The 25,827-nt window shown below is 34.6% G+C and overlaps 1 protein-coding gene across 5 annotated transcripts in view; it reads left to right on the forward strand.

Annotated features, from left to right (window-relative positions):
• The window catches only part of USP34 (ubiquitin specific peptidase 34), a 231,082-nt gene that overhangs the window by 34,839 nt on the left and 170,416 nt on the right, over positions 1 to 25,827 (forward strand). For all 5 annotated transcript variants that reach the window (XM_060026527.1, XM_060026530.1, XM_060026531.1 and 2 more), the window contains exons 2-6: positions 3,891 to 3,978; positions 10,615 to 11,035; positions 16,507 to 16,557; positions 16,719 to 16,868; positions 25,336 to 25,403. In XM_060026527.1, the coding sequence (XP_059882510.1) occupies positions 3,891 to 3,978; positions 10,615 to 11,035; positions 16,507 to 16,557; positions 16,719 to 16,868; positions 25,336 to 25,403 (778 nt within the window). The remainder of the gene's footprint in view (positions 1 to 3,890; positions 3,979 to 10,614; positions 11,036 to 16,506; positions 16,558 to 16,718; positions 16,869 to 25,335; positions 25,404 to 25,827) is intronic.

Consider the following 25,827-nt stretch of genomic DNA (forward strand, 5'->3'; position numbering starts at 1 on the left):
CTCCCTACTTCCTTTATTTGCTTATAAATATTATACTGTGGACTTTAATGGATCTTTGATTTGTAAAGATCAGTGGCTTCTTTTAAACTGCAGTGTGGGGTACTCTATCTCCCTTTTTTAAAATTAATTAAACATTCTTAAAATTGTAAAAAACACAACAAATTTTCTCATCTTCACCATCTTTTAAAATTACTGAAGTATAGTTCATTTACAGTGTTGTTCCTGGTGTACACAGAGTGATTCAGTTATACATATGTATTCCTTTTCATATTCTTTTTCAGTATAGGTTATTACAAGATACTGAATACAGTTCCCTCTACAGTAGGACCTCGTTTATCTCATCTTAACCATTTTTTTTAACATCTTTATTGGGGTATAATTGCATCTTAACCATTTTTAAGTGTACAATTCAGTAGTGTTAAGAATATTCACATTGTTGGGACTTCCCTGGTGGTCCAGTGGGTAGGACTCTGTGCTCCCAACGCAGGGGCGCGGGTTCAATCCCTGGTCGGGCAACTAGATCCCATATGCATGCCACAACGAAGATCCCGCTTGTTGCAACTAAGACCCAGCACAGCCAAAATAAATAAATATTTTAAAAAAAGGATATTCACATTGTTATGCAACAGATCTTCAGAACTTTTTCATCTTGAAAACTAAAACTCTGTACCCATTAAACAACTCCTTATTTCTCTCTCCCCCTGACAACCACCATTCTGCTTTGTTTCTATGGATTTGATTACTCAAGATATCTCATTTAAGTAGAATCATACAGTATTTTGTCTTTTTGTGACTTACTTTTTGTGGCTTATTTACTTAACGTGATGTTCTCAAGGTTCATTCATTTTGTAGCATGTGATGGGATTTCCTTCCTTTTTAAGGCTGAGTAACATTCCTCTCTCTGTATAGACCACTTTTTGTTTATTCATCTCTCTGTGTGCATTTGGGTTACTTATGTCTCTTGCGATTGTGAATAATGCTGCTGTGAACATAGGTGTACAGATATCTCTTTGAGGTTCTGCTTTCAATCCTTTTTTCATATATATACCCAAAAGTGGGATTGCTGAATCATATGGTAATTCTTTTTAAAATGTTTTGAGGAACTGCTGTATTCTTTTCAATAGTAATTGCACCAATTATTATTCCCACCAACAGTGCTCAAGGGTTTCAGTTTCTACATATCCTCATCTATACTTGTTATTTTATGATTTTTTTTTTAACAGTAGCCATCCTAAGGCGTGTGAAGTGATATCTCATTGTGGTTTTTATTTGTGTACTTAGTTTTGAAATCATGAAATGAGTCTTCCAACTTTGTTCTTGTTTTTCAAGATTGTTTTGGTTATTTGGGGTCCCTTGAAATTCCATACAAGTTTAAGGGTAGAATTTTCCATTTCTGCAAAAACGTTGGGATTTTGGTAGGGATTGTATTGACTCTATAGATCACTTCGGACATTATTGACATTTAATGATGTTAAATGTTCCATGAATATGAGATTTGTTCCTATTGTACCTGATATCTTTCAGCAACTTTTTGTAGTTGTCAGTTTTCAAGTCTTTCGCCTCCCTGGTTTAGTTTATTCCTAAGTTTTTTATTCTTTTTGATGCCTGTGTTCTTAATTTCCTTTTCAGATTGTTCATTATTAGTATATAGAAATGCAGTGGATTTTTGTACGTTGACTTTGTGTCCTGTCACTTTACTGAAATCATTTATTCTGTGTGTGTGTGTTTGTGTGGACTATAGTGGTTCCTACATATAAAATCATGCCACCCATGAACAGAGGTAATTTTAGTACTTCCTTTCCAATTTCTTCTTCTTGCCTAATTGCTCTGACTAGAACTTCCGGTAGTGTGTTGAATAGAAGTTGTGAAAGCAGCTACTTTGTCTTGATCCTGATCATAGAGTAGAAGCTTTCAGTCTTTCACTATTGAGTATGATGTTTGCTGTCTGGAGAGGTCTATTTTGTCTGGCTCTGATAAGATGTACTTCCCTTCCCTTTCTGGTTATGGGGTAGATATAATGAAATAGTAAGCTTATGTTGGTGAGCAGTTAGGTTGCCAGTTGGGCCTCAGGTGGGGTACGTGTTTCTCACCACACGTGTGCGTTTCCCAGAATGTGTGCCATTTGCGTTTTGTGTTAGAGAAGGATATGATCTTTGCAACCACTCTGTTCCCTGTGTTTTCAGGCCGGGGAAGGAAAACTGTTACTGTCTACTGTGGTCTCTTCTTCTTGATGAAATCACACAAGCCAAGAGCTTGCTTTTAGTAGTTACCTTATCTTATCCCCCACTATATCTTACTTCGTCATGGTTGCTAGGTTTTGTTGTTGGGATCTTCTTCCTGATGGGCATTAGTGTCTTTGGCTTCCAGGGCCGCCTCAGGTGCTGTTTACCTTGTTACCTATTTGTTTGGCATATACTTTTGCCCTGTGATTTTTCCTTCTCTCTCTGCCCAAGAGAATTTTTTTACCTGCCTTGGTCTAGTCAGTATTATCAGAGAGAAATCTTCCAACCTCCTACTTGGACTTCAAGCATTTCTGGAGCTGAGTAGGGGAAGAGTGCTGTAAGTCTCAACATGGAGTATATAGTCTGATCTAGAACAAGGTGAGGTTTTTTTTAAAACGAAAATTAAGACATACGCAGTTGGTAAATAGAGGGATGATACTAATATAATGGAACATCTTAATGGTTCATATGGGATTTCCCCCATCACATTAATGTTTTATAGTGATTCATGCAAGCTTTCTTGTGATTAAAGAGAGGACCCTACTGGTACATGAGAAAACAGTAACAAAGCTGACATTCCTCAAAAATGCCTTCTTGTGCATACAGTGATTGGTTTATTGCCTTCAGGGACCCCTGTGTTTTCTACTTTGTAGAGCTGTGTGGAGAAGGAAGTAGGTGCCAAGTCATTAAAATGATGGAGCTATGAGGATGGTTATATTTGATGTTTAATTTTTTTTGGAAATGACCTTTATTAGAATTGAATGCCCTCAGGCACCTTCATATCAAAAGATGAAGCATGAACCTCATGGGTTAAAGTTGCAGAAGATTGATTGACACTGGTTAGTGCAGATACCAGTAGAGATTTAACTGTGCTAGTATTTTTTTAAATTTTAAATCAGACTAGTTATTGGTTTTGTCAGTGTTCTGGTTATAAAGTTTCATAGGTATTGAGTAGTCTGCTTCTAATGTTTTATTGTTAGTCTCATTTTCTTTATTGTAGGGTTTTATATCACATGAGGCTTCTTAGCAGTGCTTACATGACACAGTAGGAAATGCCTGTACAGAGAGATTAAATGTTTTCAGTATGACACCTCCTGGCTTTCAGCTACCTGATTGTGCAAAACCCAGCTCTCTCTGGTTCAACATCTCCGGAGAGCAAACATAGTCTTTTAGAGATCGTGTGTGTGTGTGTGTGTGTGTGTGTGTGTGTGTGTGTGTGTGTGTGTGTGTCTGTGTGTTGGGGGGGTGATGAGGGTTTGTCGAACTGCTTCTTAATAAGACTTTAATATTTTTTAGCCCCACTTGTATTCCTTCTTTTAGAAGTACTCAGTGTTTCTAATTCCTGAGACTCTCTGAGACAAAGTTAGCATCGAATTGGTCAATAATTAACCAAGATTTATTTTCTTTAGTGAAAGCAAAAAAAAAAATTATTGGAAATATTTGTATTTGTAAATCTAGCTTTTTTTTTAAGTGTTGACTTTTTTTTTTGGCCATGCCTTGTGGCACGTGGGGATCTTAGTTCCCTGGCCAGGGATTGAACCCATGCCTCCTGCAGTGGAAGCGTGGAGTCTTAACCATTGGACCACCAGGGAAGTCCCTGTTGGCTTTAATATTGGTTTGGCATTATTTATTCATAATTTAAAAGTTACTTTTTCTATTTTCTTTCAGTATCTGATATAGAAGGTGGTGATGGACTGCAGCTCAGAAAGGAACATACTCTCAAAATATTTGCTTATATCAATTCCTGGACACAGAGGTATGCATCTTTATGTATTTTGAAGAGTAACTTTGTCAGTTGTGTTTTGTTTTACATTTTTATTTTTTGTTTTTGGCCATGCCACACAGCTTGTGGGATCTTAGTTCCTTGACCAGGGTAGGAACCCGTGCCCCCTGCAGTGAAAGCACGGAGTCCTAACCACTGGACCACTTGGGAATTCCCAGTTGTATTTTATTTTATTTTTTATTTATTTATTTTTGGCTGCGTTGGGTCTTCATTGCTGCACGTGGGTTTTCTCTGGTTGTGGCAAGTGGGGGCTACTTTTCGTTGCCGTGCATGGGCTTCTCATCGCGGTGGCTTCTCTTGTTGCAGAGCATGGGCTCTAGGCATGCGGGCTCAGTAGTTGTGGCTCGTGAGTTCTAGAGCCACAGGCTCAGTAGTTGTGGTGCACGGGCTTAGTTGCTTGGCGGCATGTAGGATCTTCCCAGACCACGGCCTGAACCCATGTCCCCTGCATTGGCAGGCAGATTCTTAACCACTGAGCCACCAGAGAAGCCCATAAATGAAATTTTGATATGTACAGTTTTAGGTAGTAATTTGTAGGCTTCATTAGAATATCAAAGGATGTAGAGACTCTCTGCCTTTATATCATGCTATTCCAGAATATAGTGATTAAGAGTAGTATGGCCTTGGAGCCAGATAGATGTGGCTTCCAGTCCTGCTTCATCACTTGTGTACTAGGTGATTATGACAAATTAGTTAACTTCTGTAAGCTCTTACCTCCTCATTTGTGAAATGAGTAATAATAAAGCTACTACTATCTTCATGAGGTTGTGAAGAAACAAAATACTTAAACATGGTGTCTGACAAAAGAACTTAATAAATACCTATTTTAATTAAAATTGTTGAAACATTTTAGAAAATGAAATATATATTGAAGGGTACATAAGCTAAGGCATGAAAAGTCAAATTGGAAAATAGTGTGTAATATTTATAATTCTATTCACATGTTAGTAAGTATTAACAGTTTTTAGCTGATAGTAAAAAGTACCAAAAAGTAGAATGTTACACTCTTAATTGTTCATGCTGATAGAAGAGAGAAATGACAATAAAATATACAGTTGGATCACAGTGCTTTAGAGTAAAAATTTTTTGCATGTTTCCCTGCTCTGCCCTCCCCCCATCCTGTTTCTCTCTAGGGCATCAAAAAATATTGTCCAGATTAAGACTGTGGTTCTTGTAGGGAATAAAAAGCTACTAATAAAGCACAGTTAATTTACAAAAGAAATTGTTAACTTGGTGGCCCATGACCATGGAAGGTCCATAAATGTACCTTAGTGCACGAATGGATCGGATCCATGACATCTCATACAAAATGTTCTCTGTAGATTTTCTGGGAGAAAAGTGTTAACTTTCAAAAGATTATCAATAATCAAGAATCATTTTTTCTAATATGTTGGTTGACCAGAATATAGCTGAAGGAGAATGTTCACTTAAAAAAACAATATGTTAAGAATTTAATATTTATAGAAATTTCAAAGGCTTTAATATTTTATAATTTTCCTTCTATTTAAATGATATACTCATTGTGAAAGTCTTTTAGAAAATACAGAAAATCAAAATTTAAAAAAAAAAATGCCATCACCCAGAGTAACAACTGGTAACTTTCTTTTGGTATAACCTTGGTATGAGATTGGGAACAGTACAGTTTAAAATTTTACAAAAATGTGATTATAAAACTTGTATGCTTTATAATCTGATTTTTTTCATGTGAACTATGATCAGTCTCTGTGTCATCAAATATTATGTCATCATTTTTATTAATAATTGCTGCATCACAGTAATATAGCTGCCACTTCTTTGTTTTGTTCGTAAGATTCAGGGAGTTAGTTATGTATATTACTTTAACAGATTATCATTATTTTATTTTATTAATATTGGAATGGAAAATTGGAATGAAATGGGAGGAAAATGAATCCAGAGAATGGGGAGAGAATATTAGGAGAATAAATGAAAGAATATAAATTTGCAAAAGAGCATACATGGCTCTGAAAGGAATGTCGTGCATGATGAAAGCATTGATACCACACAGCAAAATTCTTCTTGTTGGAATTGTTGCTGGTTTTTGTTTGACTTGTTTAAAGCCTGTTACAAAACAGGCTTATGTTTTATATCTTGCAGATGCCTCAGTAGGCATTCAAGGTTCCTCGTTGTCTTCTACCTGTCTACTTTTTACCTTTATTTCAGGATTTCTCCCCTGAAATAATTCTGGGTGCTAGCTAGGCGGAGGTTCTGTCAGATCTTTCTATTTTCAGGCTAAAAATTTCACCTTTCACACCTGTCATTTGTACTTAAAGTTTGAGGCTGTTGCTTATTTTTATTGTTTTATTAAACTTTTATTTTTTATAACAGTTTTAGACACTATTGCTTTTGAACAGGTTAATGTATGTTCTCCACTCTTTAAGGGTCTACTTTATATTTTGGAATTAAGAAATTTGACCAGTGGGATATTGATACTGACCACTATTAAAGTAGTGTTTTTCAGAAATTAGCTCATAAATAAAAAAACTTTCGCTATGGTTGGATACTGTAGATGAACAGTCCTTTCATGTGTTCAGCAGTACCAGACCAGGAAAATGTTAGATCCATTCGAAGATTTGTTAGATGGAATTATGGAATCCAGGTTAAAATAATTTAATTTTGACATGTAGCTTCCTCGTGAATGTTAGTATTTTTATTAATTGAAGCTACATATTTTGTTAGTCATTTAGAAATTTTTATCATTGTGTGTTCTTAAATGTAAGCGTATTCCACTCAGATAGGCAGTATATAACTCTGCTTAGGTAGTAAAGTTTTATCAGGTGGGTAATAATGGGAAGGACTGAGAAGAAAATAGGATAAGCTCAGATAGTGAAAGGTAATGTATGATATTGGTGTACAAATACAGTATGTACAGAGTTTAAAAAATAAAATGGTAGGGAAAGGCCTATAATATAAAAGTCCGTTGTCCCCTATCTCCTCAGCCCCATTTCTGTTTTCAACTTTTTGAGATGTTGGTTTTGATACTAACTTTTATGTTCTGAAATAATATTATATTGCTGTTGCTTTATCTGTCAATTTTAGGTATAATCTGTGAACTTCCTTTTCTGATATATAAAGATTTCACCCATTTACCCTTCCCCGTCCTCTCAATATAGTTACATCAGTTCTTGAGGTAGTTCTAAAAACAAGAATAATGCTCAGTTATTAGCCAAAAAAGATTCTGTGGTTCATTTTATATTTTACAAGATATAAATTGTTGTTTTTCTTTTGTTTTCATTCTTTGTTTCATAGAGTTTAGTGTCTTGTTCTTCATTTGATTAATTTTCTAGGTGTGGATCACTAATTTTTCCCAAACTCTCCAGCCCTTCTTAGTACTAGTTTTTACATTTTTATACATCATTAGGTGATCTGTTATTTTCTTACCTTCCCTCCATCTCCTTTGGCTTTTATCTTCCTACTCCAATCTGTATTGATTTCTCAGTAGGGTTACTGAAACAGCTATATTCTCTTCAGATCATCCTTGAAATTCTTTTGCTTTTCTATTATATTGGATATCCAATTCACTGGATTCTATGCCATCTTTATTGGTTTACTTCTTTGTTTTGTTAGGATGATATCTTTTCTGAGAAAAGGTACATGGGAGACAAATGGTTTTTAGACCTTTCCGGCCTAAAAGAATGTCTCTTCTACCCTTACTTTTGTTGATAACTTTTGTTGGATACAGAATTGTAGATAGAAAATTATTTTCTCTCAGAATTTTGAAAGTGTTATTCCATTGTATTTTATCTTCCAATATTACTTAGGAGAAAGCATGAGCTGTTTTTATTCCTGAGCTTTTTCTTGTCACTCTTTTCACTCTCCCCGAAAGCTTTTAGGATCTTTATCCCTCCTTGGCTTCAGAAATTTCATGATGGTATGTGTTTCTTTCTTTTTTCAGATTCTTTTCCCATATAGGTTGTTACAGAATATTGAGTAGAGTTCCCTGTGCTATACAGTAGGTCCTCGTTGATTTTTTTTTTTTTTAAGATTTTATTTATTTATTTATTTGGCTGTGTTGGGTCTTAGTTGCAGCATGCGGGATCTTTTGTTGCGGTGCATGGGCTTCTCTAGCTGTGGCTCGCAGGCTCAGTAGCTGCGGTGCGTGGGCTTAGTTGCCCTGAGGCATGTGGGATCTCAGTTCCCTGACCAGGGATCAAACCCACGTCCCCTACATTGGAAGATGGATTCTTAACCACTGGACCACTAGGGAAGTCCCTATCTATTTTATATATAGTTGTATATATATGTTAATCCCAAACTCCTAATTTATCCCTCCCCCCACCTTTCCCCTTTGGTAACCATAAATTTGTTTTCAAAGTCTGTGAGTCTTTTGTAAATAAGTTCATTTGTATCATTTTTTTAGATTCCACATATAAGTGATTATCATATGATATTAGTCTTTTTCTTACTTACTTCACTCAGTATGATAATCTCTAGATCCATACCTGACTGCACTTTTATAGTAAATTTGACTAGCTCTTTGGCTTTCCTAATCCAAAATCTGACCTCGAGGTTGTTGTTTTTTTTTTTTTTTTGCGGTACGCGGGCCTCTCACTGTTGTGGCCTCTCCCGTTGTGGAGCACAGGCTCTGGACGCACAGGCTCAGCGGCCATGGCTCACGGGCCCAGCCGCTCCGCGGCATGTGGGATCTTCCCGGACCGGGTCACGAACTCGTGTCCCCTTCATCGGCAGGCGGACTCTCAACCACTGCACCACCAGGGAGGCCCCTCAAGGTTGTTTTTTGAGGGGAAACTCAGATTTCATTTTCACTAAAGATAGTCAGATGTATGATCCTTCACTTTGAACTTGGTTTTTCCTAAACTTAAAGGAAGAAGCTACTCATCAGAAAAATGTTGAGTAATGTGTTTATTTTTCTTTTTGTAGAAATTGCGATATTATAGAATTTAAAACTGGAGGAGGCCTTAGAGATAAAATCCCTTTCATTTTGCCATGGAGAAAATAGTCCTGATGTATCATTTATGCATTTCTGTGTAACAAGGTACTCCAAAAGTAGTGTTTAAAACAACAGTAAACGTTTGTTATCCTCAGAGATATGTTTATTATCTCAATTACAAACATTTATCATCAATTATTTTATGGGTAGGAGTTTGGGAGTGGTTTAGTTGGTTGGTTCTGGCTTGGATTTCTTATAAGGTCGTAGTCAAGATTTGGCCAGGTTATGGTCATCTTTGGATGACCTTACGTGGGACTGGAGGATCTATTTCCAAGTTGACTCACTTCCATGTTTGGCAAGTTGGTGCTGGTTGTTAGTGGGAGGACTCAGTTTTTTCTCATGTGGCCCTTACCATGGCCTCCTTGAGTGTTTTTCATGATAGCTGGCTTCCCCCAGAGTGAGTGATCCAAAAGAGAACAAGGCAGAAGTGGTAATGTCTTTTATAACCTAGTCTCAGATGTCATACACTGTCATTTCTGCCACATTCCATTCATTGGAAGCCAGTCATTAAGTCCAGTCCACATTCAAGGGGAGGAAAATTGGGCTTCACCTTTTAAAGGGAAGAGTAGTATTAAAGAATTTGTGGCCATACTTCAAATTTGCCACACCTGGAGAAATGAAGTTATTCTTACATGGTCATACAGGAAGTTGGTGATCTATTTGGTACAATAAGAGTTTTGATTTGTTTCGATAATATAACTAGGTGCAAATTTTAAGTGATAGTTGCTTAACTGTCATCTGTTATTGGATACATTGTAACCTGGTACTGTGTATTATTTACTTATCAATTCACCAGACCCCTTTGATTATCCACAATATGCCAGGCATTGTGCTACTAACTGAACATGTCTAAGAGAACTAGATTTGTATGTAGTAATTACTGACTCTTATTTTTATTTATTTTTGTTTTTTTACTGGAGCTGAAGTGCGAGAGAGAGAGAGAGAGAGAGAGAGTGTGAGCGTGTGTGTGTGTATATATGTTGTGTGTGTGTTCTTTAAACACTTTTGATCTGTCAGATAGGATAGGAATGTCCCTCCTAAGTAGCCTTCAAGCAAATTATTATATCAGCAGCATTATTATTATCAGCAGCTCCGTGTGGTATGGCATGCGGGATCTTAGTTCCCCAACCAGGGATCGAACCCGTGCCCCCTGCAGTGGAAGTGTGGAGTCTTAACCACTGGACTGCCAGGGAAGTCCCAAGCAAATTATTTTTAAATGTAACTTTTTTATTAGTTGACAACAAAATCCCTTATGTAAAATAATGAGCTGGGTTTACTAATAAGGTATTTTATTATAGCCAGTTTCCTGATATTTGTTAAACATGCATTGAGTAGTTAGTACTTAGAGAAGCAAAGATATAGCCATAATTCTTGTTCTTTGTCTAGAGGGACAGATAAATACATACATAAAACTGAAGATGATAGCTGTCGACCTAACATGGTGACTTTTTACCAGTACCAGTTTTTGGTGTGATGCTGTCTTTTTAAGTTATTGTAGTGCTAACTCTACCAGGAAGGAGGAAATTAAATTATTCAAAAGATATTTTAGTATTTGTTTTTTTATATTACTTTTTAGAAAGATATAATTGTTGCCTCTCTAGGAAGCATTGATTTATTGAAAACTTTTTTTTCTCTTATAGGCAATGTCTATGCTGCTTCAAAGAATATAAGCATTTGGAGATTTTTAACCAAGTAGTGTGTGCACTTATTAACTTAGTGATTGCCCAAGTTCAAGTGCTCCGGGACCAGCTTTGTAAACATTGTACTACTATTAACATAGATTCCACGTGGCAAGATGAGAGTAATCAAGCGGAAGAACCACTGAATATAGAAAGAGAGTGTAATGAAGGAAGTACAGAAAGACAAAAATCAATAGAAAAAAAATCAAACTCTACAAGAATTTGTATTTTGACTGAGGAGGAATCTTCAAAGAGCTCTGATCCTTTTAGTTTATGGAGTACAGATGAGAAGGAAAAACTGTTACTATGTGTGGCAAAAATTTTTCAAATTCAGTTTCCCTTATATACTGCTTACAAACATAATACTCATCCTACTATAGAGGTATGTAAAAATAGGTATTGTGAATTTTAAGTAATACCAAGTCATGGTTATGTTGGTAATTTCTCACTTATGAATAAATATGAAGATAGTCATTATTGATGGAAAAAATTATAAAAATCACTGTTGTTATAAGAATTACTTCAGATTTCTTCAGACCATTTCTGTAGCAACTTGTGTTGAACATTTGCTCAGCATAGTTCTATTAAGGAAAGATTTATAAATTGAGCTCATAAAATTAAACTGTCAGTGATAGACATTTTGCTGATGTAGATCTGTGCTGTATTTACTGTGACTCTTTCAAAAAGTAATAACTGAGGAAAAAGAAGCACATAGAGTTTTGAATTTCATTCTTAGAAACATAGGTTAACAGAATTTGGAATTCCTTTTGTAAAGAAAAAATGCTTAACAAATTATATGTAATTACTAGTTTTGAATAATAGTATTTTCTTTTGTATGTCAAGATGCTTTACTTATTTCACTAGTGATATTTTTCCGCTCCCTCACTCCCTCCCTCCCCCCCCACCTCCCTCTTTTCCTCCTTCCCTCCTCCACTAGTGATATTTATACAAGCCTTTCCAGGAGATCAGTAACCCATCTTAGGTATTTACATAATGGCATTATTTCTACAGATAGCAGGAATTGAAACAGTGATGTGATAATGTATTATAATAATGGCTTAAAACAACAGTGATTAATTATTTCTCATGATTCTGTGTATTGCTTGGGCAATTTCTTTGCTGGTTTTGTATGGCCTTACTTAGGCACTTGCATTTATTTTGGGAGTTGGATGGGTTTGAAAGTCCAAGATGGTCTCATTCACACATCTGATAGTGCTGGCTGCTCTTTAGGGCTCCTTGGATTTTTCTCTACATGGCCTCTCTACTAGGGTAGACTATCTTCCTTACATTGTAGTCTTAGCATTGATCCAGGAAGGCAAAACTGGAAAGCTGTAAGGCCTCTTATAAAGGTCCAGCCTTTGAAACTACACAGTATCAACTTTACCACATCCCTGTTGGTTGAAGCAATTCACAAGGGCAGCTCAGATCAAAGGGGTGTGAAGTAGACTCCATCTCTGGATAGGAGGAGAGGTAAAGTTTCATTTTAAACTTTTAAGTACATTCTGTTTTTCGTGCATCCAGGAATGGGTAGAGTTGTGGCCATTAACAAATCTACCATATGCTTTTTGTTTTTTTAAGGCTGTCTATTTTCTCCAGCTTATTTTTTCTATAACCTCCATTCTGACTTCTCTAAACTTCCTTCTTCATCTGGAAAAAAAGTTGTCCTTTACTGGAAATATTTTCACATTGAATTGAGACTATTTAAAAACATAGCCTAGGAGGTGGGTGTTTTCCCTATTGGAATTCTCCATAAGAATATTTTAAATCAGACTGTGCTCTGTCTTCTAGAATTTTTAGCCTATTATCTTCCCATGTAGAAACCTTTTAATAAATCTCTTATATGACATCAGATATTTATTAATCATTCTAAAAAATGTCATCTTGGAATCCTTTTTCAACAAAAAGGGGATCCATTTGTGCAAAGCTGTAAAATTTAATCTTAAGAACACCACACAAATAGTGTTTTTAATGCCTTAAATTGATAATTGAAAGATGCTAAAAATAGTTTGGTTAGGGATGTAGATATGTAAAATTCATGCAGAGTGTCTTAGAAATATTTTTTCTCCAGTTAAAAATCTGTTGGTAGAGTTACAGCAATACTAAATCTGCCATTTTGCTCTCAAAATCAATTTCCTCATCAGTTTTTTAAAAATGATTTTCAAATATGATAATCTCCAAATGTAGGCATAGTCACACTCCCCTGTACTTCTCCTTGTGGAATAAAATGCCCCATTGTTACTCTTCTTTAGGATCATTCCATGTGACTACTTGGTTGAAAGCAGTGGCTTCATAACTTTAGGTAAAATTCTAATAAAAACCACTCTTGGATATAATAAAGTAGGAGTCTCCTTATACAGAATTCTGTATTCTTATACAGAATTCTAATCTCCTTATACAGAATTTATATGTGCTTCTTTAATATTCTGTTCATAAGAGCTGTTTCCCAAGTTTCTAATATCTTAGTAATGAGATGTTATAAATACTCTAAAATTTCTAGTTTCTGTCCTTTGGCCATGTTATTAAATATGTTAAGGGCCAGCTGTTTCAAAGGGTCTCCGATCAAAACCTTGATGTAGGGCTTCCCTGGTGGCTCAGTGGTTGGGGGTCCGCCTGCCGATGCAGGGGACACGGGTTCGTGCCCCGGTTTGGGAGGATCCCACGTGCCGCGGAGCGACTGGGCCTGTGAGCCATGGCCGCTGAGCCTGCGCATCCGGAGCCTGTGCTCCGCAGCGGGAGAGGCCACAGCAGTGAGAGGCCCGTGTACCGCAAAAAAAACCTCCCAAAACAAAAAAAATCCTTGGTGTAGCATACATATATATTATAAAATTATGTGTATGTGTCTATATACATACACACAGATATCTTAAGAAAACTAATATTTATTATGCAGTGCTATAGAGTTTACTATAGAGATGTTTAATTCCACCTTTTTATAAGGAGGTAGTCCATCCAGTCTTCCCTTCATACTGTTATATGCATCCTTTCCTGATAAGACCTTTTACTTTTGGTTTTATTTATTTTTTTTAAGAGGCACAAATTGACCAAGACTCTAGGAGAAGATTCAGTACTCCTGTGTTAGTGTTTTGACACCTGTGACTTTAGAAACTTAGTCAGTATCCTTATTTCATGTAAGAGGAAACTGACTTACAAAGGTTAAAAGTTTTGATCACATTTGCATAGCATATTGCTCAGAGAGTTCTAGAATTCAGGTCTTAATTCTACTGCATTGTTTCTCAAATGTTTCAGACTAATCACTAACTATTGTAATCCATTGCCAATAGTGAATTAAGATGGGAACTTGAAGCCTCTCCTCCTCCCTTCCTCCCTCCATCCTTCTTTCCCTCCTGTTGAAGTTGAAAATATTTTTAAAGATGTAGTAATTTAAAATACATAATATTAATTCACATTAAAAGTTTTGTGGAGGCCAGTGGCATTCTTTTCCTAATCCTGAATAATATAGGTAATTCTATCAAATGAGGTATTGCTCTAGTGTTAAGTATTTTTCTTAGAGCGAGATGAGTATAAAAATTGTAGAGAGAAGAGAGATCTTTGCCCTTCTGTTAAAGGTAGGTATAATATGCTCTGGCAGATTAAATACATATATTGTTGTTTTATTGTCCAAGTTTCTGAATCTAGGCTGTTTTTTTTTCTTGCCACTTTCTACTGACTTTTAATTCGCCCTTTTTAAAGAAAATTAAATGTTTTAAATTTACTCTTTTAAAGTATACACTTTAATAAGTAACCATCACTACTATCTAATTCCAACATCAATGACTTTTTTATGCAAATATTTTATTCCTAATCTTCTAGCCTTCAATTCTTTGTGGTTAGATCATAGAGCAGCATTTGCTTAATTAGATATAGAATTACTTTCTAGTTACTCCTTTATTTCTCTTTGTTTTAGAGTATCTTTTAAAGTAGTAGGCATATTCCTCTGTTTAGTTCTAGAAAGAGAGTGGCATCATCTTATGTAATAAATGTGAGGTTTTGGGGAAAAAAACAAAAACTTAAAAAATTCTTGATAGGTTTCTTAACACCTTTTCAGGGATCCTCTATAATGAGAGCTTTTGAGAGAAGGTTCAGCTTTTATCAAGACTTCCTAGTGTTGCTCCTAGTATTGTTACCAACAGATCTATGTTCACTTCTTTGCATACTACTTAAAATGAGATTATAATAACACCTTAGGGTAGTGGCTTCATGTATCCAGAGTAGAAATATGAAATGGTAAAACAGATCTTCTGAGTAGCTAAAATAGATACAACCAAGTCCATGAGTAACATTTTGCACATCAGAATAGAATTCTGTTAGGAGAATTTCTAGCTGTGTTCATGTTAGGCAGTAGAAATCTTGACTCCAATTTGATATTTCAGCATGGTTCATCTGGTCCATGAATCGTATTTAGTAATACCACAGGAGTTCTTATATTCTGGATTTTTTGAAGACAAAAGGTTTGCTAAGAATAACTTAAAACTTTAACTGTGGCCCTGGTAGTAGAGGCTTGAGAATACATTTAAGGAGGTTTATTACACTTAATTTGACAAGTGTTTTGACCTCTCTTAGGACAGTTTTTGATTATTCTGAAATGTTCTGAGAGTTTTATGTATGCTCTCAATCAGTTGTTTTCAAACTTTATTTCAGCAGTCAAACTTTATGTAAAACAGGTAACAGCAAAGAATGAATGGGTTCCTTTGGCAGCTAACTTTTCAGCTGAAAGTATCTAACCTTCTGATTATAAAAGTAACACTTTCAATATGACTAAAAAAGCATAGACTATACAAAATATAGAGTTTAAAATAAAAGGCCTTGAATCTCTCCTTTTTCTCCATTCTCTCGTCAAAAAAAATTGTTATGAAATTAGTTCAGATATTTTCAGACATTTAAAAATTTATGAAAATTAGATCATGTTCATAAATTCTATTTTTAACAAATACAGGATATTATCTTTATATGCCTGTGCATGTGGAATTCACCTTATTTATTTTTTGATTCACCTTATTTTTAACAGCATTTTAAAGGTATACTTTACATACCATAAAAATCACTTGCTTAAAGTATATATTATTTTCATAAATTTATAGAGCCGTGCAACCATTACCACATTTCAATTTGAGAACATTTTCATCATCCCAAAAAGATAATCCCTCATGCCATTTCACCGTATTATTTTTGAAGGCTGCGTAAGACCCTAGATGGTTATGTCACCATTTTATTTAGCCAGCCTATTGATGGATACTGAAGTTGTTTCTAATTTTGAAATGTTATAAATAGTTTCAGTGAGCATCATTATACATACATTTTCCAGCACTACTTTTACTAGTTGTTTAGGATAAATAACCAGAAGTTGATTTGCTGGGTCAAAGGGAAGGTACATTTTAAATGTTGATAGGTAACTGCCAAATTATCCTCCAACAAGGTCATACCAGCTTATATTCACACCAACAGTGGATGAGTATGCTTTTAGGTAGTTTAAATCTTACGTATGGAAAGCACGTTGTGGAACTTTTGAGTATACCTCTAGAGATTTCCCGAGTACAGTTTCAAAACCACTTAACTAAGTTTAAAATGTGTTCAAAAATTACCCCAATTATTTAAGGAAAGGTTTTTGTTTAAGAAGGCAAAATAATGTGTAGCATATAGTATAGAAAGATTTCTTTGGAGAAGAGTTAAAGTATACTTTAGAACTGAATCATATTAGCTTCAGTTAGGAATACTGCTGTTGATGATGAGAAGCAATTGTACAATCGGTGAGTTTTTATAAAATCAATCTTTAAAAAATCGTAGTTTTTAAAGATTGTCATGTAGTAGTGTGATGTAATTGTATTTACCTTTTTTTCTTTTTTTTTTTTAAATCAGGATATATCAACCCAAGAAAGCAACATATTAGGGGCATTCTGTGATATGAATGTAAGTGTTTATCTTTTTTCATTCTTAGGTTTATGGAAAATTTTACTTTTTCATGTAAGTCTTTTTGAGTTTATGCCTGACCAGTATCTTTCCAGTACTGGTAATAAAATAAAAATTGTTCCTGATAAGTTTTAAAATAATAGATTTTCTTTTTTCTTCAGGATGTAGAAGTACCATTGCATTTGCTTCGTTATGTATGTTTGTTTTGTGGGAAAAATGGCCTTTCTCTCATGAAGGACTGCTTTGAATATGGAACTCCTGAAACTTTGCCATTTCTTATAGCACATGCATTTATTACAGTTGTATCTAATGTAAGTATTGTTTGGAATTGGTTTTAATCTTGAGATCAAAGTCTAGTATTTTAATAACATGAATTTTTATGTTCAGAAAAGCCAGATTATGAGTGATTTACATGTACAATCTTGTTTTTCTTTTCTTCTGGATTATACTTTGAAAAAATCGAGTACAGAAATCTTTTTTAAAATGTCTTTGTTATAATAAATTGGAATTTGTATCAGCGGTTAGGACTTGGTGCTTTCACTGCTGTGGCCCAGGTTCAATCCCTGGTTGGGGAACTAAGATCCTGCAAGCTGCACGGCACAACCAAAAAAAAAAAAAAAATTAATGAATTTAAGTTAACTAGATAAATTTAGCCATCTACCTCTTTAGTCAGGGATTTTGTACTGGGAAATTTTAGAGTTTTTGGTTACTTAAATGATGGTTAGCCTAGCCTAGGGCACTACTACAGTGTGTCTGACTTCCCTGTATATTGCAAGTGAAGAACTAACATTTCTTTTTGCCTTTGTAAAGAAGATAATTCTTTCAAATGTTGTGAATGTCAGCTGCTGTGAAGCACAATATGTGTGGAAGCAGAGAGAAGAAATACATTTTACCACCTGTGTATTAAAATCTAACCTAAAATAATCTTCTATTCTGGTCATCATTTAAAAAAATAGTGAAGCAATACTTAAATCTAACTTTACCAAAGCCTGAATTCTTGTATTAACTGAGTTACCTTAAGTAATAACTACTGTGAAATACTTCAAGTGTGTATATAAAATACAGGGTGAAAAAAGACTGAACAAAATAACTTTGTTTCCTCGTTTCCAGTGTAGAAATAACACTGGAGAGGACACTGGCTTCACTCAAATTTATTGAGTATCTGGAACTCCATGTTTCCATATTTGAAATAATTAATTTGTATCAAGGTCATTTTTAGTCCCCAAATTCCTTGGTTTCTGACAGCTTGAACATGCTACATGTAATGGCAGTGTAGCATGGTAGGTTAAGAATATACACTTTGGAGTCACAATTGCATTTGAATTCTGAACCTGAGCCTCAATTTTTTAATTCGTAGAATGGGAATGATAAATATGGTGATCTACCTTAAAAAAGATTGTTGTGAGGTTTTAAGATTTTAAGCTCTTATTAATAGCACCTGATACATAGTAAGCCCTTAGTGACTGGTGCTGCTATTTATTTTAGCTGTTATTAACACTTAACCTGATTCTGTTAGTCTGATTGACTTTATTTGTTTGAAAGAAAGTTTTATTCAGTTTGGCTTCCTTTGGGAGAAAGAATAAAATACAGACTTTTGAGTGAACTTAAATCCTGTGTTGACATTTTAGTTTTAAATTGTCATAAATTTAGAGAGGGTAAATAACTGAGTTTGAAATCCAAAGTTCAAAAAATAATTTATCAACAGTTTTCCTTAATCAGGAATATTAACCTGAATTAAAATGTATTTCTTGAATTAATTTTACTAAATCTTGGTGTTAAAAGTCTATTGTGGAAGCCTTGTTACAGGTAACTTATTGCTATCTCTTGAAAAGTAATCCTTTACTTTGGATTCTGTTTGGAGGTTTGGATTCTGTTTCATTTTTCTCTTCAGCCTTTTTGTGACTGCTAATTGGTGGGCTGTTGTCAATTTGCATAACTTTATCTTGTAACTCAACTGAGACTATTAAACCAAAGTTAAAATTAGTCATACTGTTTAAATTAATAATGTAATTGTTTGGATACTATAATCTATGTTTGTTTTTTTCCTGAGAGTATAACATAATGTACTTTTTAACCAAAGGTTTTATATCTTGATTGGGTAACTCTCATTTGGCATCTTTTCCTCATAAAAAAATATTTTTTGATTTTGCTTTCTTCTAATTTTTAAAAATACAGTTAATACTTTGGTGCAAATTAAGAGCTTAAATTATAATTCTTTTTGTAATTAAGTTGTCTGCAGACCCTGTACTTTATTTTTTTCAGAGTCTGGAGTTTTTCTTAAGGGACTGGTGACATTTAAAGCAATATAAGTGTTGGCATGATTTCTGACCTTTTTTTGGAGTTTTGACCACTCTGCCTGAAGTTTATATGAAAACACTTAGCAGCCACTTTAAACAATTGAAATAGACATCCTTTTTGCATTTTGAGAAACTTTAAGGCCTTTAAATTTCAGACTTTTCTAGTCACATACAAGTTGATCTAGAGCAGAGTAGTTTCCTTTAGTGGATCATTGTAAATGATAAACCCTGGTCGTTTCTGTATGTCTCATTTCTTTTCTTGAGAAATAGGCAGCTTGTTTAGCCATGTTGTTTCAGCTTCAGTAAGGCTGAAGGTCCCTTATTTGGGAATCCCTGATTTTCCATGGGCTTTCATACAGGAACAAAAACTCCTACATTCAAATAATGAAAAAATTATTGAATTTTAGGGCAATCCTTTTCTTGAAAAGCAAAAAATTCTACGAATTATAAACTACTTTTATGGTAAGGTAGATAAGGCCTGACCTTATTGAGTACCTGTTTCTCCCACACTTGATTATAATAAATCACACATTCAGAAGAAAACATGTTTATATCAGTTCCTGGGAACCAAGCCATTCTGTTTGTTTTCTAGGGTCATTCCCTCACTCTAAATGAGGAAGGTGGTGTTATCTCCTAGAACTTTAGCTTGCAGCACAGGAAAACTCACTTTGCCTTGAGTCTGAGTTATCAGCAAAGAAGGAAAACTCTTACTTTGATCAGTTAAGGTTCAAATCTGATAATACGCTTAGGCCCATACACTTATTTCAGTCTCAGAAGTTTGCTTTAGCATTTCTAAACTAACACTGTTAGGAGAGTTCTCAGTTTTGCACAAGTATTACTCCACTCTTATAAGGATCTATTCTTAGTAATAATGACTGCCACCTCAGGGAAATAACAACAAAATCTTTATATATGTAGTTTTCTTATTTTGTATTGGTCTGTAGGTTTTCAGCAAAAGCAGTTAACCAATATTTAGCACAGCTTACAGAAGTAGAATGTAGAGTCCTCATAGAAGTTTCCCCACTGAGATGCATGGTGGTTATAGCTCATAGTATGTATCCTGCCTCAGCCTCAGCAAAGATGCCTGAGTTAGTCATCTCAGACATGACACCTTTTATTAATTACAAAATAACAAAGCCTAAGGACTTTGCATAAAGAATTTAAGAGTCATGGGATTTATTTTATTAATATGAATGGAAAAGTACAAATGAGCCTTAATAAACCTCATGAATATATGCTTTACAAAACAGATATGACAAATTATTACCTAAGAGATGTTATCAGACATGCAAACTTGTAGTAACACAACAGAAGACACAATAACAATTTCCGAACTGTCAGTTTCCTAAGACTACTTTACAAAAAACACTAACAAGGACTATTTAATATCAGAAGTTAGGCTGGGATTATACATTTTCATATATTTTCACACTAATCAGGAGAGTTCGCTGACAGTTCAGTGAAGTTTTCATTTTGTCAAAACTAGCTTTGTGATGCAGAATACTGCCTACATTTCTGCAGTTATAAGGGGATCAGACAATATTTTTTCCTATTCCTGAGATTTTTAACAAGTACTTAGAAGGGCTACTAGAGCTCTGTTATCACAAAGAGGGGGAAGCTCAAAACTTACAGTAAGGAAAGAAAAAGGACCTATGTGATTAATAGCATATGGAATTTGATTCTTGTAATGGTATACCTCATAGTAGATTAAAGAATGTAGATTTTACAGAGAAATAATCTTGGGCTTGAATTGTAGTTCTGTTATGTACTATCTAATTTTTTTGTTTTTTTGTTTTTAAATTTTTTTTATTGATGTAATATCTAATTTTGATTACATTATGTCTATAAGCCTCACTTTTTTCATCTATCACAATGGAAATATTAAGGGTTCAGTAAATGGTAGCTCTTCTTTCTATTAAAAATTTCTTTCCAATGTTGACATTTTTTCCCTTGTCATTTTTATTTAAATTTTTGTTCGTTGGCATATTTGTTTATCCCCAAATAAAAGGTATCACTGTATCTATTTTCATTTTCATCCGTTCTAATGTATCTTATATATAATTGAATCTGTGAACCTTTTAAAAAAATTTGAAATAAACATATAGAAAAGTGAACAGAATGATAAGGTATGGCTCAGTGACTTATCAAAGTGAATATCCCATTTAACCACTACCCATGTCAAGAAACAAATCATTGTCAATTCCCCAGAAGCCTCCTTTATGATTCCTCTAAGTCACTATCCCATCTCTTTGCCCTTAAAGGTGAACACAATTCATACTTTTATTTCTTGCTTTTCTTTGTTTTATTACTTAAGCTTATATCCCTAAATACTGTGATTTAGTTTTGTCTCTTGCTAACTGTATAAGTAGAATCACATACAATGCATTCTTTCATGTATGGCTACTTTTGTTTAACATTGAGATTTATATTGCATGTAGTTCGAGTTGCTCATTTTGATTGTTGTATAATACTCCTTTAAAAATATACCAACATTGATCTGTTTTACTGGTGATGGATTAATGTGGTGTCAGCATTCTCTTACATGTCTTTTAGTGCATGTGTACATTATTTTCATATATATATAGTAGTGCAATTTCTTTATCACAGGGTATACATATATTCAGTTTTACACGTTAATGCTAAGATTTTCTGAAGTGATTGTATTAATTTACACTCTTACCAGGAATGAGAGTTCCCATTGCTCCATATCATTGCAGACACCTAGTATTCTAACTCTTAGAGATTCATGATGAACTAATAGTAGTATCTCCTTGTGGTCTGCTTTTGTGTTTTTAAATGACTAAAGAGATTGAGCACCATTTCGTCGGCATATTAGCCATTTCAATATTTTTCGAGAAGTGTCAGTTCGTTTTTTTTTTGCGGTACGTGGGCCTCTCACTGTTTGTGGCCTCTCCTGTTGCGGAGCACAGGCTCTGGACGCGCAGGCTCAGCGGCCATGGCTCACGGACCCAGCCGCTCTGCGGCATGTGGGATCTTCCCGGACCGGGGCACGAACCCGTGTCCCCTGCATTGGCAGGCGGACTCTCAACCACTGCGCCACCAGGGAACCCCAGTTCAAGTTTTTTTAATCTGTTTTAAAAATCAAATTGTTTGCCTTTTCCTTACAAATGTGTGGAGATTCCTTATATGTTTTGGTTACAAGTCTTCTGCCTGACATTTATGTATTGCTAATATCTTCTTCAACTCTGGTTTTGCTTTTAATTCTCTTGTGTCTTTTAAGAGTTACTTTTAACTTAACTATAGTTGATTTACAGTACTGTGTTAGTTTCAGGTGTACAGCTTCAGATTCTTTTTTTTTTTAAATAAAATTTATTTATATTTTTGGTTGTGTTGGGTCTTCATTGCTGCATGCGAATTTCTCTAGTTGCGGTGAGTGGGGCTACTCTTCACTGCAGTGTGCAGGCTTCTCGTGGCGGTGCTTCTCTTGTTGTGGTGCTTCTCTTGTCGCGGAGCATGGGCTCTAGGCACACAGGCTTCAGTAGTTGTGGCACACAGGCTCCAGAGTGCCGGCTCAGTAGTTGTGGCGCACAGACTTAGTTGCTCCACTGCATGTGGGATCTTCCTGGACCAGGGCTTGAACCCGTGTCCCCTGCATTGGCAGGCGGATTCTTAACCACTGTGCCACCAGGGAAGCCCCAGATTCTTTTTCATTATAGGTTAGTACAAGATACTGAATATAGTTCCATGTGCTATACAGTAAATCCTTGTTGTTTATTTTATATGTAGTAGTGCATATCTATTAATCCCATACTCCCAATTTATCCTTCCCTCTCCCCCTTTCCCTTTGGTAACCATAAGTTTGTTTCCTGTTTTGTACAGAAGTTGATGTGTATTATTTTTTTAGATTCCATTTATAAATGATATCTTATAGAATTTGTCTTTCTCTGCCTAACTTACTTTACTTAATATGCAAATCTCTAGGTCCATCCACGTTGCTGCAAATGGAAGGATTTCTTTTTTTTTTTTTAATGGCTAGGTAATATTCTATTGTGTATGTATACCACATCTTCTTTATCCCTTCATCTGTCGAGGGACATTTAGGTTGCTTTTATGTCTTGGCTATTGTGCTGTGAACATTGGGGGGTGCATGTACCTTTTTGAATTAGGGTTTTTGTCTTTTCAGAATATATGCCCAGGAGTGGATCATATGGTACCTCTATTTTTAGTTTTTAAAGGAATCTCCAGACTGTTTTCCATAGGGCTTTACCAATTTACATTCCCACCAATAGTGTAGGAGGATTCCCTTTTCTCCAAATCCTCTAGTATTTATTATTTCTGGACTTTCTGATGATGGCTATTCTGACTGGTGTGAGGTGTCGTTTTGATTTCATTAAGAGTTATTTTCTAACCAAACTTAATGGTGTATAATTTATAAAAAATTTTTTTCTTTATGGTTAATGTTTTCATTAATGGATAAAAAATCTTCCTTATGAAGATATTTTTCTATGTTCTGGAATTTTTATTATGTTACTTTCACATTTTGATCTATAGTTCAGTTGGAATTGACTTTTGTGTGTGGTGTGTGAGGGATCAGGATTCATTTTCTTTTCTATATAGACAGACACTGGACCTGTCGCTATTTATAGCAAAGACAGTCCTTTCCTATTTGTTCTGAAGTATCATTTTGTCATAAATCAGGTATCTTTATTTGTCTTCTTGTGCATGGGTCTGGGGTTTCTAGTATATTCCATTAGTCTATTTGATTAGTCTTGTGCTGTTTTGCATACCATCTTAATTTCTGCTGCTTTATAAGAAGTCTTGCTATCTGGTAAAGCAAGTTCTACCTCCCTGTCGTTTTTTTAAAAAATTTATTAAGATGTAACTGACATATAACATTAGTTTCAGTTGATTCAATATTTATATAGTTACAAAATGATTACCACAGGAAGTCTAGTTAACGTCTGACGCCATTCATAGTTAACAAATTTTTTTTTATAAGAACTTTTAAGAACTATTAGCACTTTCAAATATGCCAAACCATTTTATTAAGTATAGTCACCATGCATTATATCTCTACTCCCTGTCATTCTTAAAGAGTGTTTTGTCTCTTCTTGGACTTTTGCATTTGGAATCAGTGCCTAAAGTTCCACGTATAAACCTTTCTGGGTTGCATTGAATCTGTAGATCAATTTGCGGAGAACTGTGTCTCTGCAATATTGAGTCTTCTAATGTATAAATATGGTAAATGTGTTTTTATTTACATGCTTTAAGATTTGTCTCATAATTTTCTGTGTTTATGTGGAGATGTTATATATCTTTGTTAGACAATTTCTAGGCGCATGATACTTTTTGATGCTGTTGTAAAGAGAATATTTTTGAAAATTTTATTTATTATTTTTTTCTGGTATGTAAGACGTGTATACATGTATTATATATATGTAATATAGTATGTGTATGTATGTATATATGTGTGTATATTAATTCATTTACTTATATTAACTTTCTAAGCAGCAATCTTGCTAAACTAGTTAATTCCAAAAAGGTTTATCTGAAAATTATTTTGGATTTCTTACTTACATAATCACATCATCTCAGAGTAATATTGATTTTAATTCTTCCTTTTTAGTCTTATGCCTTTTATTCGGTTTCTTGTCTGTTGCACTGTCTAGGACCTTCAGTTTAAGTTGAATTAAAGGTATTCTTGTCTTGTTCCTAGTCTCAGAGGGAAGAGTTTTAGCATTTCACCGTTAGTATTGTATTTGCTATAGGACTTATGTTTCATAGATTAAAGTGAAGCCATGCAGTCTGTATTTACAAATTTGTTTTCAATTTGTATTATTTGCATGTGTTAAGGCTTAGTATTGTAGTTTCTTGTTTGATGATTTGCTTAGGATTTTTTTCTTATATGATATTTAAACTGCGATTTATGAGAATAAAACTAATATGAGCATATTAGATTTAGAAATGGGCTGGAATATTATGTAGAAAAAATTAAGTGAACAGATTATTATAACTTTCATTATAACTTAGATTGGGATACTTACAGTAAGAACTTAATTAAACAAATAGTTGTTGATGATCAGTGTTTGACTCTATAAAATATATTTGTCTTAGATGGATATTGAAGTGACCAGGTATCAGGTAATTTGATATTTTTTAGAAGGAAGGATGATTTATTAAAAAAATAATTTAGTTCTATAGTATTTGGGTTGCTACCATACAAAGAGGTATAGAGTAGCAGGTAGTAAGACGTTACTTGGATAGGTGATTCTCCCTTTTCAGGAAGAAACTGATAGTAATTCTTCAGACTGATTTTAGGTATATGGATTAGAATTGTTTATAGGTTAAATTACTTACCTGATATGTGTGCAGTCGTATTTCTTAGTTTATCCTTTTCAAAATAGATGAAATACATTTAGTTTTTAGAGGCAGGAAAATACTAAATGTTCTTGTTTTTAATTAAAGACATGTATTTCACATATTCATTAATCATTAATATCATTTTTATGTTTCTTTATAGATTAGAATATGGCTACATATCCCTGCTGTCATGCAGCACATTATCCCTTTTAGGACATATGTTATCAGGTAAGTTTATAAAATCTTTCTCCCCTGGTTATCCGTGTAGTAATGTTGTTTTTTTTTTTTTTTTTTTTTTTTTGCGGTACGTGGGCCTCTCACTGTTCTGGCCTCTCCCATTGCGGAGCACAGGCTCAGCGGCCATGGCCCACGGGCCCAGCCACTCGGCGGCACGTGGGATCCTCCCGGACCGGGGCACGACCCCACGTCCCCTGCATTGGCAGGCGGACTCTCAACCACTGCGCCACCAGGGAAGCCCAGTGTAGTAATGTTTAAACTATTCATAACATAGTACATAATTATATAGTTTGAAAGTCCTTTGTGTTCACATCCTCCAGAGAAAATTTTTGACCATTTGATGTATTTTTTAATGCACCTATGTAGGTTTATATTTAATGTTTACTTTAAAGCAATTTATGTTGGAATATTTTTT

The sequence above is a fragment of the Delphinus delphis genome, chromosome 12, assembly GCF_949987515.2.
Source record: "Delphinus delphis chromosome 12, mDelDel1.2, whole genome shotgun sequence".
Taxonomy (NCBI): domain Eukaryota; kingdom Metazoa; phylum Chordata; class Mammalia; order Artiodactyla; family Delphinidae; genus Delphinus; species Delphinus delphis.